Here is an 18,335-nt window from a genome sequence, read left to right as displayed (position 1 = left end):
GAAGAAGGTTGCTTGAGCTGATAAATCACATTTTTGTGTGCATTGTTTACCCAGGGAAAGATAGCAGCAGGAAACTATGGGGAGATTGCAGACCAGCAATGTGCTGCTGGAATCTGTGAGTCCTCTAAATTCATGTGGCTCTTACTTTGACACCTACCTTAGGATTGTTGCAGACCATGTACACACTGCTTCATGACAATGGTGTTCCCTGATAAACGTGTCCTCTTTCAGTAGAATAATGCATCCTTGGTGCCCAATATATCCCAATGCATGGGTGCACTGAAAAGATATAATCAATGTTATTCACTTTGCTTGTCAGTGGTTTTGTGGCTTATCAATAGTAAACATCCTACTTTTAAAATCCAAAAACATATAAGGGGTTGAATGAAGACTTGTGTGGCTTATTAAATCAACTCATTTGGTGTATGATTTGTAACATAAAACAAGGTACATGTAATTTTTGATAACCTTTGAAGAAATCCTTTGTGTTAACAAAATATTTATTGTTTATATATTTTAATGTGTCATTTTTTTACCAAAAGATTTTGTAGAAGTCCCTTATAATGCATTAAAACGCAAGTTGGAGTACACTTCAAGGATCAAAGGGTCATCTCTGGTACTGCATTATTAAAAACATTAAAGTCGCCATGAAATTGAAGAATCAATTGCCTAATTTTCCCTGTGGATGTATATCCGTGTGAAACTGGCTTCTGAAATGAAATAAGGCAGGTCTGGATTTGAATTTGTCTGTCAAGATGGGATTGAATTGTTTGAAGTTGGGTCGTGTTGCTAATCGCAGCGATCTTCTCCCGGACCCTGCCACCTAGGGCTGGGAATCGATTCCAAAAAGAATTGATTCCGAGGTGTTGGGAATTGAGAGTCGATTCCAAAGGTAGGAAGCTTGATGTGACAAAACCCTGAAGTAAATGCCTCATTCTATTTATGAGCAAGCAGCCCTCGCAACATCTTATAGGAAGGACAAATGGAATTACAACAGTCGCTTTGTCATGCCCGGTGTAGAGAGTTTCTCGCTGTGTGGCACAGTAAGACATGACAATGTTAGACACGGTGCTGGTATAAATAAAGAATCAACAATAACAGTGAGGAATTGATAGGAATCAATTCTTTCGATTCCAGAAACAGGAATCGGAATCGATAAAAAAAACGAAATTGAAAAGCCCATACTGCCACACAAACACAATATGACCGGAAGTAAAGAGAGATTGTTTTGGGGAGGCGGAGATTTGCGTTTTTGATGAAAGATTATGAGGGCACATGAATTTAAAACAAAAGAATTAAGCTCAAAGATAAGTCATTTGTAAATTTTATTCAGTTTTTCATTTTATTTTCATGGCGATTTTAAGACAATTAAAAAATATAAATACATTTACAAATATTTTACGGATGCTTTACAAATCAGTTCATCTACTACATGCTTGCAGATTGGTGTATAATTTTAAAAGGCTAAAATAAAATATAACTGACTGATTTTTTTTTTATAAATTTGTGTTTTAGTTACAGATGGTTCATTGGGTTTTAGGTGACCTTTAAAAATATAGTTTTACCACGTCATATCTTATCTGACATCCGGTAGACTTCGAATGTTACAGCATAGCCGTTTCTCAATGTCAAGGATACTTCCTTGGCAGGACTAGTCCTTACAAGTCACTTCCTTCAGAGGCGAGGCGAGGCTCCTTTTAAGCATTCGGAGAACACGTTAAATGGAACAGGCTAGCAAGTGCACGTCATTACGTCATTACGTGATTGAAAGGTGTGCTTTCGGTGCTGCGCGCAGAGGATTGTGGGTGATTTCAGCGCGTGAAGAGCGCGAAGGATACAAATTTGCATCCTTTCCTGTATATGGGATATTTGTCGAACGAAGGACTCAGTCCTTGGCTGAAATTTCGAGGATCCTCGACATTGGAACAGTCCTTCGACGGACGTCGATGACGTAGCATCCTCGAAATTCTAGCTTCCGAGGATCCTTCCTTGACATTGGGAAACGGCTCATATGACAGCATTTTACAAGACTGCAGCTCGCGTGAAAGACAAACGTGTTGACATCCAAATACCGCGAGAACGGCGCTGCAAGAAACGACTAGCGGGTGACATCACAGCACCGCGAGAGCAATTCTACAGTAGACTCCTGTATGAAAAAAATATGATTTCTCGACGACTACCTGCCTGTCGGTTCTTGTGGCGCAACAAACCGAACAAGCACAATGCCATGTATGCTTCCGATTCTCCTATCAGTCTGCTTGGTGAGTTTACTGTGAGTTACAGTACACAAATCAGCGTGAATGGAAATTTGTAAGTACAGTTATTAAAACATGTTAACAGATTAAAATGTTTCCCAATGTTTCACCTACTGAAAAAATAAACAGTTAAAACCAGCATAAGCTGATGAGCTGGTTTTAGCTGGTCACCAGCTTGGTATTAGCTGTTTTTGCTGGTTTAGCCAGCTGAGCTGTGTTTTGGACACTTTTAAAGGTCACTTTTAAGTAGATTAGTTTCATCATAAAGACGTTGCTGCTGCACCCCAAATAGACTTTCCATGTTCTAAAAGTATGTACTGTATTTTGTTACGGAAAATGCACATTTGAGTGCGTAGACAACTGGAACATTCCACACTAACAAAGTTATTTGCGTTAATTCTAAACCACAAGGTGCTTATTTCAACATAGCCTACTAGGTTTAGGACATAATTCTAATATTATTTAGAACAGATAGTATGCAAACTGGGACATGTGTTAACCAACTATTATTAATCAATTGATGTATTAATCCCATAAAAAATTTGGGTCATAGCTTGGCATGGGCTGGTATAAGATTCTGACGGTATGATAACCTTTAGCGTAAATACCACGGTTTCACGGTGTTGCGGTATTGCCATTGCAACACTAAAATGTGTTATTTTCAAATACCAGGTAAAAATAAAGCCCTTAAATTATAATATGCTTTCAAAAAATATTTTCGTAATGTATTAGTGCTGACTCACGATTGATCGCGACTAATCATTTGCAGAATAAAAGTTTTTGTTTACATAATATATGTGGGTGTACTGTATATAATAATTATGTATACACACACACGCACACACACGTATATAATTAAGAAACATTAGCATACATGTTTATATTTGTATATAATTCATATTATTTATAAATATAAATATTTAATATATAAATATATATTTTTCTTAAAATTATACATGTATGTGTGTGTATTTATATATACATAATTATTATACACAGTACACACACATATATTATGTAAACAAAAACGTTTATTCTGCAAATGGTTAGTCGGGACTAATCGCGAGGCAGCACAATAATGTATATTAAATGTAAACATCAAATCAATCACATGACTTATTAACCCAGCTCATACCTTGGAGATGGTATCACAGAACATTTTAGTGGTTTTGAAACCTTGACTGTTTCACTAAAACCTAAAACTAAAACCTTGGTATACCTTGAAACTGGTAACCGGCCCATGCCTATAGCAAAGCCTTTAGTGGAGTTAAACAAGTCTTTTTGGCAGAGGTGGTGATATGCATAAAAGTTGTATCAAAAGTAAAATAGTTTTTCCAGTTTGTAGACTAGCCTGAAAGCAGTGACGTACATTTGGAATTAATAAGCAAACAATTTAATAATACATGTTAGGGAGGAAATGCCACTGCACAGTTACATACTGTATAAAGCTTCATTTTTAATAATTCCCTATAGAAAGAAATTGGTCTGTGACTGGCAAAGGCTAGTGTTAGATACCCACTGTGTGCTTTGTTATATGTCCAGTGTATGTCTTGTGGTGAGGACTTTCAAATAAGAAATGATGGTCTCTTTTATTGTGAAAAGAGAATCTGTAAAAACAATCTTGTCTCCATATGCTCAGTAGTGAGCATCAGCCACACTTCACACCAAACTGCTCTGAGTAGACAAACAGCAGACTTTAACCATTTCACCATCAGGCGTTGAATGTGGATGATTGGTGCTATTTTTTAACAGACCGCAGAAAAAAAATATATGAGAAAGAGAGTAATGCGTCTTTTTCCATGTACTGAAACTGGTTCTGTCCAGATTCTATACAGTAAACAGTCGACCCTGAACACAAACATGCATACAACCCCATCCAATTTTCCAGGTTTCCCACTCTTTAAATCATTCACTAGCTTTGGCTTTTACAGTGTGCAAATTGTGTTTAAAATGAATAAAGGACCCCACCCTATTTTGATAGGCAATTACACCTGATGAACACAGGTTCTGCCCACTACTGAATACAGAAGAGCACTATATGGCCATGGAATGTTGCAGTCTAAACAGCTGGTCCATCGTGATGTCATTTCCTGAGAACTTCCTGGGTGGAGGTGGTTCTGAAGAATGGTGTATGTGTGCCCAGTGTGGTAGTGGAAAACCAGTGCCAACAGCATACTGTGAATGTTTGTCAAACAGTTGGTGAATAATATGAGGGTGTTGACACTCATACATACACTTAACTTTAAGAAGTAATGTCTTTAGAAAGCCATTTGAAACAAACCAGAACTATGCAGTTTTACAAGAGCTTTATTCACAGAATTAAAGTTGTAACCTGTCAGCCATAATGTATGTTATTATTAGGGATGCATAACTTTTAATCTTGATTAATTTATATCAGAAGTTTTTGTTTACATCATTTATTTGTGTGAACTGTGTATTATAACTTTGTATATATAAATGCACACACATACATGTATATATTTAAGAAATTTTTACATGTGTACATACATTTGTATATATGTATAATTTATATGATATATAAATATAAATATTTAATATATAAATATATTTTTTCTTAAAATTAGACATGTGTGTGCATATTTATATATATACACTGTAAAACAGTCAACTTAACTCAAACCATTTAAGGAAACCGGTTGCCTTAAACCATTTAAGTTTTAAAACACATACATTTGAGTACTGTGAACTTGAGTCATGTGCAATTATGCACTTATATTTAAGTAGTGTGAAATTAAATATAAGTGCATATCTGCATATGACTCAATTTGTTTAAGTTCACTGTACTCAAATGTTGTTTTAAAACTTGGTTTAACATCTGAAAATCCTTTTTGTTTCACAAAAGGTTCTTTGTAGTGTAAAATAAAATGAGATTAATTGAGACTAATACAGTGGTTCTCTAACTGGTTTTATAACGCTGAATAGTAGGGATGCACCGATAGGATTTTTTGGCCTGATACCGATATAAACAGACAACTTCTGGCCGATACCGATATTAAACACTTGTATACAATACTACCTCCTCTTGATATTTCTGCAGAACACTTGTTGCAAATGCCGAGTTTTTGGTCTTTATCCGAGATTTTGAAGAAAGCCCAGACCGCAGATATTTTCCCGAAATACTCTAGACTGCATGGATCACGTAAATGAGTAATCTCGCGTGATTTCCTACACTGTAAAAAAATTCTGTAGAAATTACAATGTTATTGCAGCTGGGTTGCCGGTAATTTACCGTAGATTTACATTTATGTTATTTACTGGCAAGAGTTTGTTCAAAGTTAAATAAATTTTAAATATTAACAAGTCTTTATCTTTACAGAATAAAACTATACAATAACAGCCTCATGCAAAGCATTCTGGGAACCAGAAATCATCATCAACCTTTTTCTGTTTTTTTGCTTCAGATTTTGTTTCCCAGAATGTTTTGCTTGATGCTGTTTTTTTAGTTTTACTCTGTAAAGACAAAGACTTGTAAATGTTAAATGTTCATTTAACTTTGAACAAAATGTTGCCAGTAAAAAACATAAATTTAAATCTACGGTAAGTTACCGGCAACCCAGCTGCAATTTTTACGGAATTCTTTTACAGTGTATGTGATTTATTATTTTTTCCCTCATCGCACGTCTGCTAAACTATAATTTATACAACTTATTTTGTTTTGGGAAGTATTCAATTATTTCGATAATTATTGTAAAAAATGCTGGATTACGCAACAGACATGCAACTCATTGCCTTGATGCGGTTAATTAATAAACAATTGGTATCGGCCTTTCTCGTGCTGTTGCTGATATGCCGATGGTTTCAAATTCATAAAAAATCGACCGATAAATATCGGCGGCCGATACATTGGTGCATTACTACTGAATAGTTTCAGAACCACTGGACAAATAAAAAGAAAGAAAGAAATATTTTTGACTGAACCTTTGAACTGAAAGGTTTGACTGTAAAGAACCTTTTATAGCACCTTAATTTTTAGGAGTACACAACAGTACAATATAAACAGGTAATAAGCAGATGCATATGGATCTGTGTAGTATATTCTGTTATCTAAGTAAGAACATTTAAATGATACATTTTAATAATTACACTGATATTTCGACTTAAACTTATTAAATGCCAAACCATTGATGGACATCTGTTATAAGGAATTTGCAATTATAGTGCGTATAAACTTATTTGATTATAGAAAGTCAATGTTTCAAATATAATTGTTGTAGAATGATACCTTTTGTTCGCATTTAAAAAGACACAAATCAGTTTTCGTATTCGTCCCGACATATTTGTTTAAATAGACAAATGGAGACAAAATAGAATATAGAAACAAACAAATCAAATTCCTGTACAAAAAAAACTGCATCAGATTTAGGACTTTGTAAATGGCATCCTGTTTGTAAAAAATTCCTGACCTTCCACATCACTACAGCCCAGCTCTCAGAAACAGGGTAAACACTGACACCCAATTAGCCTCTGCACCTAAACAAAAGCATGGTGTGTTTAGCTGCTGTGGGTTTTTTTGAGGTAGGGTGTGTTTTTGCTTGTGGCTTGTGAGAGGCGCATTTTTGGAGTATGCACAATTGAGGTCTATGAGCAGAAAGGAGTGTTTGAAATAGTCACTTTCTCATCATTGTGTGTAGAAGGTTGTAACTTAACCAAACCTCTTCTGGTGCCATAGGGAAAGCCATGGTTATGTGAACGGATGTTATGGCTATAAAGGGAATGCAATGGCATCTTCAAGAATTGCTTTTTTGTGCAATTATCAGTACTGTATATGGGACAAACAGAGCATTAGCAGATAACAAAGTTCTCACATAGTATATTTTTCATTAGAGCCATTTTGCTTTTGTCAGGTAATCGTTACTATTTACAGTCTGACTCCCAGTGTTTATTTGAGTAAGTCTGTATTTGTTCCATATGGTTGTGTGTCTGTGCATGTGATGACTGCCTAAAGCTGCTTGACTTGAATTTGGTGTTCAGAATACACAATTTTCATAACTTGGTGACCAACGGAATTAATCATAACAGTAGCATTAATACAGTATTGTTTATCCATCTTTAATAAACTTTTTTTCTTCCAAAGCCTGTACTGTTTGGGCCAGGTCTTCAAAATAGCACCTTTGTGTGAATTATGTTAGGTGGCATAGTGGGTGGGACATGTAAATGAGCTGGTCAAGTGTTTATGAGGTGGCCAGAACTCTCAGCTCCAACAGTCTGCAGGAAACATCTCAGCATCATCTGGAGCACATTTGTCTTCATTTCAGAGACAAGGACTTTTTTGTGCATTTTCTTATTTAGATCATTTTTAACTGTATTATTCCATTGCCTTTTTTGTAGTTTTAATGACCTAATGCAAGGTATTAGACAATTTTAAGATCTATGCTCCAAATGATCTGATTTGATTAGATTGATTAGGATCAGATTTTTTTATTCTTTCCGGGAATTTAGAAGATCCTAAACTTTTCTCTCTTGATAACAAAACATCACTTTTTTGGAGATGCTGTGGTTTCTCCATTTTCGGCTTCTCTTGGGTGCTGTTCTGACTGTGACAGCTTATCACCCACCAGCAAACCAATATAGCCTCTACTCTGGACCCCAACCACAGTACAGCTCACAGAAACCGGCTGCCAGGCATAAGTGAGTATCACAAGTTTAGTTTTCATTAATCTTTTTTAGATAGATTGCTAAATTGCTGTTGAATGTCACTAAATAAATCCAGACATTTGTAGAGAAATAATGCACACAAGCAAAGTTGTTTCTCTGTTGCATTTTCTTTTTCTCCATATATAAAACTGTATCTGTGTTAATTCAATCAGTGTTATGTGAATAATGTGTTCTCGCTGTAGTTTAGTTCAAATATTAAGAGTCTTCTAACCTCTTTCTTCAGGAACCACTGTGCATTTGTTGTGGAGAAGAAAGTTTCTTTTACTATTCAGGATGGAGCCGCCCCCTTCATGAAAGCAGAATACAACAAGTGTGCCTGGGGCCAGAAATGCCCAGCTCTTAAGTAAGACATCAGTTTAACTTAATAATAATAGTTTAACTTACATGCCTACACTGTAAAAAATACTTTGCTGCCTTAAAATTTTTTGTTCAATCAACTTGGATTTACAAGTCATTTAAACTTACTGTTATTTATCTTAACTAGAGGTCAGTTGTTATAACTACAGGTGAGTTGTTATAACTTATAAAAATAAGTTGACTTTTCTCAACTATATTTTATAAGTTGTGACAACTCATCATTGTTGACATGACTTGTAAATCTGAGTTGATTTAACAAAAAAATTTAAGGCAGCAAAGTATTTTTTACATTGTATATGATATTTTTACGTTCGATAAACATTCATGGAATGGCACACTTTAGATTTAGTTCCTTTTTTTTACATTTTTGTTTCACAGGTATCGCATGATGTATAAACCCATGTATAAAGTGGCATATAAGACTGTAACTGAGCTTGAGTGGAAATGCTGTCCTGGATATGCAGGTGTTGGCTGTACTGCAGCATATGGAATGAAAGCAAGGCCTCCTTTCAAAGGACAGATGTCTGGACAAAAGGGTCCTATGCCTTCTTTTAGAAGGCCTAATCCTGCTCAGAAGGGTCCCATGACTTCTTTTAAGGGATCCATGCCTGCACAGAAAGGTCCTATGCCTCCTTTTAAAGGGCCTATGCCTGCGCAAAAGGGTCCTATGCCTTCTTTTAAGGGGCCTATGCCTTCGCAGAAGGGTCCTATGCCTCCCTTTAAAGGCCCTATGCCTGCTCAGAAGGGACCTATGCCATCTTTTAAAGGTCCTTATCCCTCTCAAAAAGGTCCAATGCCTTCCTTTAAAGGCCAAGTTAACCCCTGGTATCAACCTCAAGTACCTGCTAATAGCATGAATGGATTCCCTGGTGCTAATGCTGGGCCCACTTTCCGAGCCAACTCATTTGAACCTTATCCAGACCAGCCTGAAGTAGACCAACCTGAATCCATGCCAGTACCTCAAGATCCTGACCATGATCTAATCCCAGAAGAGCATGTGCCAATCACAGACTTCCAGGATCCTCCACCAGATCACCAAAGTACTGCAGTAGAACAGAGTGAGACAGAGCCTGTTTCCAATGCACAGGTGCCCTCTGGTGGCAGTGAAACAAATCGAGGTGAGTAATCTCTCTGCCTATGCTTTCTCTTTTTGTGTATTTGAATGTATATGACTGTATATGCACATTAATTGACAAACACACACACACATTCTGGTTTCGATGTTTTGTGGGGACATTCCATAGATGTAATGCATTTTATACCATACAAACTGTATATTCTATTCCCTTCCCCTAACCCCAACCATCACAGAAAACTTCCTGCTACTCCACATTTTTGAGAAACATCATTCTGTTTGATTTATAAGCTTGTTTCCTCATGGGGACCTCAAAATGTCCCCACAAGGTCACAAAAATACGGGTATTTCTATCTTTGGGGGGACAATTGGTCACAACGTGAAAATTACCAGGTACACACACACACACACACACACACACACACACACACACACACACACACACACACACACACACACACACACACACAGCAAAGGAGTGCATAGTGGCTTTGTGTCACTGTCATTCAACAATAAAAAGTTAAATAGGTAAACATCAAAGCATCATTCTGAAGTGTTAGGTTATGTTTTGAGAGTAACTAAATTAATATATTTTATTTACAGATCATGTTGACAACAGTGTTGATGTCGAGCGGTTGGACAGGTTAGAGGAGGATATGCGGAGACTTTCTCTTGGTCTTGAGACTCTCCGTGGTACAGTGACAGGCCTGGAGGACAGCTTACGTGCATCCCTCCGTGAAGACGCAAACCGGATGTTAACCGCACTCATTTCTGCAGCACCCAGCCCCATTGCTGCTCCATCCTTCTCCAGGGACTCATCCGTGGGCTTTGGAGATTTGCCCGGAGGTGCTCCTGAAATTGAAGGTTCAGACGTGATGGGTCACTTTCCAAACCTGGCCGATTTGGCTGAAAAATTGTCTGAGTTACGAGCAGAGCTAGTAGAAAAGACATCCGAGCTGGCAGAGTTGAGAGGAGCAGTCTTGAGTCACAACACCACTCTTCATAGACTGTCAGATGGGTCAGTGAATCTTACTGAGACTGGCTTTCAAAAAGCCTTGGAGACGCTGGTGGAGTCAAAAATGAGTGAAGCTCAGCTGGCCATCCTAGATGGTTTTGAAAAGCGTGTGGAAAGTGCTGAAGAGCGATGCAAGGGTCAAGTGGCAGAGTTGCGGCTGCAGTGCAAAGAAGAATTTTTGGATGGAAAGGGTCAGATCGAGCAAGTCCTAGACATAAGAGCTGCAGGATTGAGGGCAGAACTTCAAAAACTTCAGGCCCAGTTAGAAGAACTGGAGCCTGAAGAGGGTTGCTGCTTTGCAATGTCAGGTCTAACTGAAAGGGTACATTATTTGGAGCAGTCAGTGGGTGGCATAAATGAGTCCCAAGTACACCTTCGTGCTGAACTTGGTGGACACAAGGACCATATCGATGGCATGCTGGAGGGCCGACTAAGCTATGTGGAAGCAAAACTAAACATTGAAACATTGAATCAAGAGGACGTGAATGTAACCAAAAGAGAGATTAGCATCCTGGAAACACAAATGGAGGAAAAGCTTAGAGCTCTTGAAATTCGTCTCTTGGCGGCAGTGGAGGAGCTGGGCAACCTCACAGCACCAATTTTACTTGAGGGTCAGGCTGTGCCCACTCTGGAGACAGAAGTTGAATCGCTCAAAAAAAGACTGGATGAGGACTTAAGTCATGTTCAGAAACAACTCAAGTCTATAGAGGTCATTTGTACTAGATCTTGTGTTCCACAGCCTGTTCTCACTGGCTATGCAGCTCCTTTGCAAACTGAGGAGGAGAGAAGTGAAGAGAACCACAAGGACCTGAATGAGAAATTTGATTTACAAGCAGAGAGACTGAACCATCTCAACACCACTCTGTTCAATCTTCTTGCCCAGTTGACAAAGAAACAGGAGGAGCCAAGTCTTATGGGTGAGGTGACTCTGCTCAAAGTGAGTGTCAACTCTGTTAACCGATCTCTCTGTGGATTACAAGAGTCACTTGGTTCTGTGATGAAAGAGGTGGGCCACACCAACCTGACATGGCAGGAGAGAGAGGGGAGACTTGCGCAGCAGGTGAAAGGTATGGTTCAGCTGGTTGGACGGCAGGCATCTATGCTAGGTACAGGGGAGCGAAAATTGACCCGCCTGAAAGGGGAACTCCAGGACCTACGGCGCAGAGTGACTGGCGAACTCCAGGGTTGCCGCTCCACTGCCCTAGGTGTACAGAAAGAGGTAACCGAAGTTGGAGGCCGCGTTGCCCGTGTGGAGGGTCAGTGTGGTGGCCTTGCTCACTTGGCTGATGACCTGGAGAGAATTCGAGGAGAGCTGGATAGACACACTGATGGCTATCTGTTTCAAGTCAATAGCACACTTGTTAGCCATTCTCAACAACTGTCTGAGCTCAGAGAGAGCCTTCAAAACTGCACTGGAACATCTGGGCTTACCAGGATTGCAGCGGACAAATTGTTAGCTACAACACAACAGGAGGAACAACTCAAAACAGAACCAAGCCAACCGAGAGGAGACCAGTTCGCAGTTCCCACACAGCACAGAGGTGATTGATAAATCAAGCAAACTACAGTTTATAATGTGAAGAGTGCTCTGTTGTTTAGACCAACATATAGTAGATAGTTTTTTTTTTTTCATTTAAGACATGTACTATTATATAGTATCAGTCTTTCTCAGGAGACTTGTCTGTTCTACCAACATATGTTGTATGTTCAATGTTTAATTTTAACCTTTATTACTCTGTGGTGGTGGTTATGTTTTGTATTTTTTAAGTTGTCTTTTATATGATTTTTGTTGCTGTTGTTAATTAAAAAGTGTTTTCAATTACCAATTGTATTTGGATCTAAATGAAATCTGCACCTGTCACATAAGCACATCAGCTCAACATACCTATATTTAAACATTCATTTTTTTTTACATCTAGACATAAAAATCATGCAAAACAATTTAAACGTGTGAACCTACACACACTGTAAAAATTCCTTTTTGCACTTTAATTTAAAAAAGTTGACTTAAAAGTCTTTTCAACTATCTTGACTAGTGAGAAGTTGGTAGAAGTAAATGAAATAAAGTTGTTTGTTATTGCAACTGTATTTTTTTATTTATTGCAGCTTCTAACTAATCAAAAAAGTATCATTGACTTTTTATTTCAAGTTGTTTAAACATAAAACATTTAAGTGCAACAAGGGATTTTTACAGACTGAAAAAAATACTTTATATTTGCTTTTGAGACAGTCCTTATAGTTCGTTTGTGCAAGTTATTTCAACGTCAAGGTATGTGTAGGGGATAAAGTTTTCTCTAGTGGCCAGTAGCTTATGCAGTACGTGTTTTTTCCTTATACGTCAGATTAGGCACATTTAATTTTCTGCATTTGAAAATGTTGAAATTGTTTCATAAAAATGTATGGTTTATAAATTATATTTTGGAGCATCTAAGCCCACCCTTACTTTTAACCCAACCAGTTCTCAATAATATAAAACACAACACGCAAGTAAAAGTACAGTCACAGGTTTTTAATGCATAAATTGACTAAAAAAACAACAGTAGAAAACTATTCCAAACAATGCGCCTAACAAGCCTTGAAAACTGAAGCCATGCAATCACTTTATATGAAGACGTCCATAAATGCAACATATACATTCAGATCTCATTCAAACAAGAGCCATTTAGAAAGGGAGTCGCATCAACTCCATTCACTCCAATTAAACCGTTTATTTTTTACAGCAATTTCTCTTCATGAAAGTTCCCAGAAGTTACTATCAGCTCAATAGAGCTGCAGCAGAAAAGACTAAATGTGATGAAAGTGATAAAAGTTTTTATACTTGTGACGTTTTTAAAAATAAGTGTGTTTTTTTAAAAGCTTTAAAGTTGTTGGAGGCAGTGTAAAACAGGTTAACAAGGCACATAACAGCGGCTGAACATACTAATCTTTCTAGTGGATTTTATTTGTAAAAAAAAGTTGTTGCTGTAACTACATATATATACTACTTTAAACTATTTGAGTGCAAGATGTTGAAGTGAGCATTTTTTTGTGCCTACAGACGCACACATACTCAAATGGACACACACTCATAAGCGCACAAACACAGAATCTTTATGCGCTTGACAGGACAAATGCAAGCAAAATTATCTTGAAACACCAGTCTTGGACTCAAAAAAATTCATGTAATCCGTTTAACCACTCCTATATTTTAAAAAATATATAATTTGAAAGTAGGCATTGAGGTACACACTATTTCAGTGAGGTCCACTCAGTTTCAATTTCTGGCCTCGCCACTGGTGTGATATATAAATATTGTAAATCAATGCATTTCTTGACTATTATTAGGAAAAAACACAGCTCTTTGCCTCTAACTAAATGTATTTCAAAGGCTCACTATAAACTTCTAGGAACTGAAGTCTGAATCGTTACGAACAAGCTTTTTGAACTTTCTTTGAACTCTCTTTCTAAATAGCTCTGAATCAAACATAATCCAGAACACTATGATGCATCACTGCTGCTTCTGACCACAGTTTTTTAACGAGTGTACACTGGATCTGATATTACCAATTGTGATCACTTTTCTGTCTTTTTTTCATATAAATCTATATAAAATATACCCCAATATATCATTTCATATAATTAAGTTTCACCTGCTGCTGGTAGAGGCGCTAATTTAGTAAATGGAGGAATCTGATAGTCGTATTTGGGGAATGGACAAACGACCAAAACACTTGTATGGGTGAAAGTATAGGTTGGAGCTTTTAGTTTTCCCCACTTAGTTCCTTTTAATCCTTTTAAAATATCACCACATTACCTGAAATTATAACAGAAACCATCATTTATTTTAATGAGTCAAAGGAATTTGATAAGCATCCATTCATTACACTGATTTCAGATCATGATCATTATGTTTTTTTTTTCAGTAAAAAAGCATCAAAATAAGGTTAAGAGTTTATGATGATAAATGATACTTACCAACGTTACCACCCTGCTCTTTAATGTTTTTGATGTCTTTGATAATGTTGTAGGCATCATATCCAAACAACACTGCTGCTAGCAAACCAAAAACCTTAAACACACAAAAAACATAAACAATATAAAAAAAAAACAGAAACATTGATGTCAGTGAAAGGAAAAACTAATCAACGATCATACATTCACAGCAGAATAATAGTATATACAGGTGCTGCCTGGTCATAGAATATCATCAAAAATTTGAATTATTTTAATTCCAAAAAATGAAACTTGTATATTATATTCATTCATTACACACAGATTCCATTTTCCAACAGGACTTGGCACCTGCACACGGTGCCAAAGCTACCCGTACCTGGTTTAAGGCCCATGGTATCCCTGTTCTTAATTGGCTAGCAAACTAGCCTGACAACCGGAGTTGCGTATAAATAGCACGAATTGTGAAACCGTGCAATACATACGCCAGATTCCAGTTTGGCGTGCATACGCCAGTCCTTCCCATTCACTTAAACGGCGCATCTTTTTTTGTCGTTTTATTTATTGGTTTCTCAATTTTTTTGCTATCTTTTACCATTTTCGCTTGGGTTTAGGGTTAGAACAACTTATATAAAAATGACATCCTAACCCAAACTCTAACCCCAACTCCAAGCGACCATGGCTTAAATATAGACAAAAACATAGAGAAACCTGTATATTAAATAACCTCCTTAAGCAAATCTGAAATCTAACCCTAAACCCAAGCGAAAATGGTTTAAAAGACAGAAAAAATTGAGAAACCAATAAAAAAAACGACAAAAAATAGATGCGCCGTTTAAGTGAATGGGAAGTACTGGCATGTATTGCACAAAGTACTGGTATGTATTGCACAATTTTCACACTTCGTGCTATTTATACGCAGGGCCGGCGCTAGCTATAGGCAGAGTAGGCAAATGCCTAGGGCCTCAAGCTTGGAAGTGGGGCCTCCATAACTGCTAAGTCCATGTGCGCTGGTCCAACAATCACTACTGACAGCATTAAATAAAGTTTTAAGGTGAGTTCAGGTGAGTTTATGCGGCGCCGCCACTGCAAGAAATAAGTTTGTATTTAAAGTCGAACAGCAAACAAAACTGGCGTTACCTAAAGTAAACTGTCTGTATATCTTGTAAGTCCTCTACACTTTATTTTAGTTTTCAAATCATGAAAGTAATTTCTCTGTTCAACTTCCAGTGGCAGCTGCTTTGTATGGATATTTAAGGTCATTTATAAAAAGGTATTGCAATAGTCTGTTAGAAAACTTTATACTGTATATTGGTTAAGTAAGAGGGAAATTCTTCTTTATACAAAGTTAAAATAAAAAAACAATAAAAGTTTTCTAGGAGGTGTTTACCTGTAATTTTTTTACAGTTAGGGTTTTTGCAAGATACTGTTGTCTTTTTAATTTTACTTTTTGGAGAAAGCAAAAGTGTTATCTTGTGTTGTCCCAAAAAGGTGGTGTTTTTAATAAACGTGACTGCCTTAAAATTTTTAACACATGTGGTTTTGCATAATCTCTAATTACATTTTAGCATAAAATTAATCAATTTGTTGATAAACCTTAATAAAAAGTAAAAGTAATGGGGAAAAACAGGTTTATTAGTAGTGCTCATCTGATTTCTTACGCAGTAGAAAAACACGTTCTCACATTATTCTGAAAATTAGAGGGGTGTGAGGGGCCTCCAACATAAATTTTGCCTAGGGCCTCCAAATTTCTAGAACCGGTCCTGTTTTTACGCATGTACATGCAACGCCAAACCGCACACTGCAGGAATTCAGGCAAAAGGAGAACCAAAAGTATTGAGAGTGCTGTAGGCTATTTTCATGTTCATACTTGCCCAATTATCAGTTGAGCAAGATTTCTAAGAATCCTTTGTTTGTATTGGTCTTAAGTAATATTCTTATTTTTTCAGATACTGAGTTTGTGATTTTTCTTAGTTGTCAGTTATAATCATTAACCCTAAACCCAAGCGAAAATGGTTAAAAAAAACAAAAAAGAAAAATTGAGAAACCAATAAATAAAACGACAAAAAAATGCCCCTTTTAAGTGAATGGGAAGGACTGGCATATCATGCACGCAAAAGGGGAATTTGGCTTATGTATTGAACGATTTTCATACTTCGTGCTATTAACGCATCTACATACAACGCCACACCGCACACTGCAGAAATTCAGGCAAAAAGAGCCCCAACTAAGTATTGAATGCTGTACTTTTCATGTTCACACTTGCCCAATTATCAGTTGAGCTGAAGATTTCTAAAAATCCTTTCATTGTATTGGTCTTAAGTAATATTCTTATTTTCTCAGATACTGAATTTGTGATTTTCCTTAGTTTTCAGTTATAATAATCAAAGTAAAAGAAATAAACATTTGAAATATATCAGTTTGTGTGTAATGAATGAATATAATATACAAGTTACACTTTTGAATGGAATTAGTGAAATAAATCAACTTTTTAATGATATTCTAATTATGTGACCAGCACCTGTATATGTTTAGTAGTAACTAGCTGGTATTTCAGGGAACAAATTTCTCCATTGCTATATTTTAATCTTTTCTACTACATTTCTTTATTGTTAATTTACTTACGTTGCCAACAACCTCTGCTGCCAGTGACGGATTCCAGACAAAACAGAGAAGAGAGGTAATAAAAAGAAAAAGTGAGCCTGTAATCGCTCTAAAAAAGTCCTGCAGGGTAAAGGAGAACAAATGCCATTCCTGTGAATTTTTCAGTCATAAACTGATATAAAATGTTAATTTAAAGTGTGGCTTTAAATTAAACCATGTGGCTTAGATAGATACTAAACTTCACATATATTAGTAAAATAAGTTTAAATGTTTCACACAGCGTGCATAAGATGTTTGTTCAATATCTATTGAATTTAAGTCTATGTGTATTTACCATTTCAACAGCTAAAACAGTCCCCTTTGATGTTTTTAAAAATGTTAGCAACTCCATGGCATTAACTTGCGTATCTTCTTTTGTTTATTCCGTCTTTATCTTATCTTGCTCGATTTAAAGTGCACTGTAAAAAGTGTATATTGGATTAACTTAAAATGACTTCAATTGGTAACACCTAAAAAATTTATTTTTTTAAGTATTTATTTTTTACATTTTTTAATCTTAAATTTGTACAAATTGATCAAATTCAAGTTTTATTTTAAATTTTATTTTTAAATTAAGTGTTACCAATCGAAGTATGGTAAGTAGATCCAACTTTCACTTTTTACAGTCTCTGGTGATCCAGAACGTATTTAAAGGAATGCTGTTCTTTACCGTCCATGGGAAAAACACCAGGGTTTTGTATAGATCCATGGCATAAACAAAAAATGTGACCACGGCCCAGACCAGCTCTACAATGCCGCTCCATATGAAGCATCCATAAGCTGCTTTACAAATAACCACAAGGAGACACAGGAGCTGAATATAAAAAAGAAATACATGACATTCGGTGGCTTACAAGTTTACAGATATTATTTCTTAAATACTATAATTTTAAAATATTAAACCATGTGGCTTAGATAGATACTAAACTTCACATATATTAGTAAAATAAGTTTAAATGTTTCACACAGCGTGCATAAGATGTTTGTTCAATATCTATTGAATTTAAGTCTATGTGTATTTACCATTTCAACAGCTAAAACAGTCCCCTTTGATGTTTTTAAAAATGTTAGCAACTCCATGGCATTAACTTGCGTATCTTCTTTTGTTTATTCCGTCTTTATCTTATCTTGCTCGAGACGAATTTCGACACAAGCAAAGCATTGACTGTAACTTGGTCTCAAGAGATTCTTCTTAGTATTTCCGCTACTATGTTACATGAGTTATATCCTGGCGCGCCGCCACGCCACGCCTACGGTTGCGACTAGAGGAGATACAGCAAACGCCAAAATCTGGGGTAAAACCAGTAGCCTACTGAGCACAGTTGTTATCATAATGCTTTCCCCAAACCTAACCCTAAACTTTGCGGCGTTTGCTGTATCCCTT

At 36.6% G+C, this 18,335-nt stretch overlaps 2 protein-coding genes across 2 annotated transcripts; one reads left to right on the top strand and one right to left on the bottom strand.

Annotated features, from left to right (window-relative positions):
- The first annotated feature begins 7,643 nt into the window (after positions 1–7,643).
- emilin3a (elastin microfibril interfacer 3a) lies at positions 7,644–12,118 on the top strand. The gene is made up of 4 exons (XM_065247915.2): positions 7,644–7,904; positions 8,155–8,274; positions 8,667–9,406; positions 9,967–12,118. The coding sequence occupies exons 1-4, from the start codon at positions 7,765–7,767 to the stop codon at positions 11,925–11,927; spliced, it is 2,961 nt and encodes a 986-aa protein (XP_065103987.1). The 5' UTR covers positions 7,644–7,764; the 3' UTR covers positions 11,928–12,118.
- Positions 12,119–12,872: 754 nt separating this feature from the next.
- Positions 12,873–18,149, bottom strand: plp2a (proteolipid protein 2a). The gene is made up of 5 exons (XM_065246911.1): positions 17,975–18,149; positions 17,622–17,765; positions 16,934–17,032; positions 14,333–14,426; positions 12,873–14,171 (listed from the first exon to the last, which is right to left on the bottom strand). Exons 1-5 carry the CDS (start codon positions 18,029–18,031, stop codon positions 14,152–14,154), a joined length of 414 nt encoding a protein of 137 aa, XP_065102983.1. The 5' UTR covers positions 18,032–18,149; the 3' UTR covers positions 12,873–14,151.
- Positions 18,150–18,335: the final 186 nt, after the last annotated feature.

Source organism: Paramisgurnus dabryanus, chromosome 11 (genome assembly GCF_030506205.2).
Source record: "Paramisgurnus dabryanus chromosome 11, PD_genome_1.1, whole genome shotgun sequence".
NCBI classification, from domain to species: domain Eukaryota; kingdom Metazoa; phylum Chordata; class Actinopteri; order Cypriniformes; family Cobitidae; genus Paramisgurnus; species Paramisgurnus dabryanus.
Note: the sequence above shows the minus strand (reverse complement) of the source record. Positions and strands in the feature narration are given on the sequence as shown.

Excerpts from the sequence above, each read along its gene's own strand:
- emilin3a (XM_065247915.2), top strand. The coding sequence starts at position 7,765 with ATGCTGTGGTTTCTCCATTTTCGGCTTCTCTTGGGTGCTGTTCTGACT. Across the intron at positions 8,275-8,666 it reads CAGAAATGCCCAGCTCTTAA|GTATCGCATGATGTATAAAC; the intron begins GTAAGACATCAG and ends TTTGTTTCACAG. Across the intron at positions 9,407-9,966 it reads TGGCAGTGAAACAAATCGAG|ATCATGTTGACAACAGTGTT; the intron begins GTGAGTAATCTC and ends TTTTATTTACAG.
- plp2a (XM_065246911.1), bottom strand. The coding sequence starts at position 18,031 with ATGGAGTTGCTAACATTTTTAAAAACATCAAAGGGGACTGTTTTAGCT. Across the intron at positions 17,766-17,974 it reads CTGTTTTAGCTGTTGAAATG|CTCCTGTGTCTCCTTGTGGT; the intron begins GTAAATACACAT and ends TTTTATATTCAG. Across the intron at positions 17,033-17,621 it reads TGGTGTTTTTCCCATGGACG|GACTTTTTTAGAGCGATTAC; the intron begins GTAAAGAACAGC and ends TTTACCCTGCAG.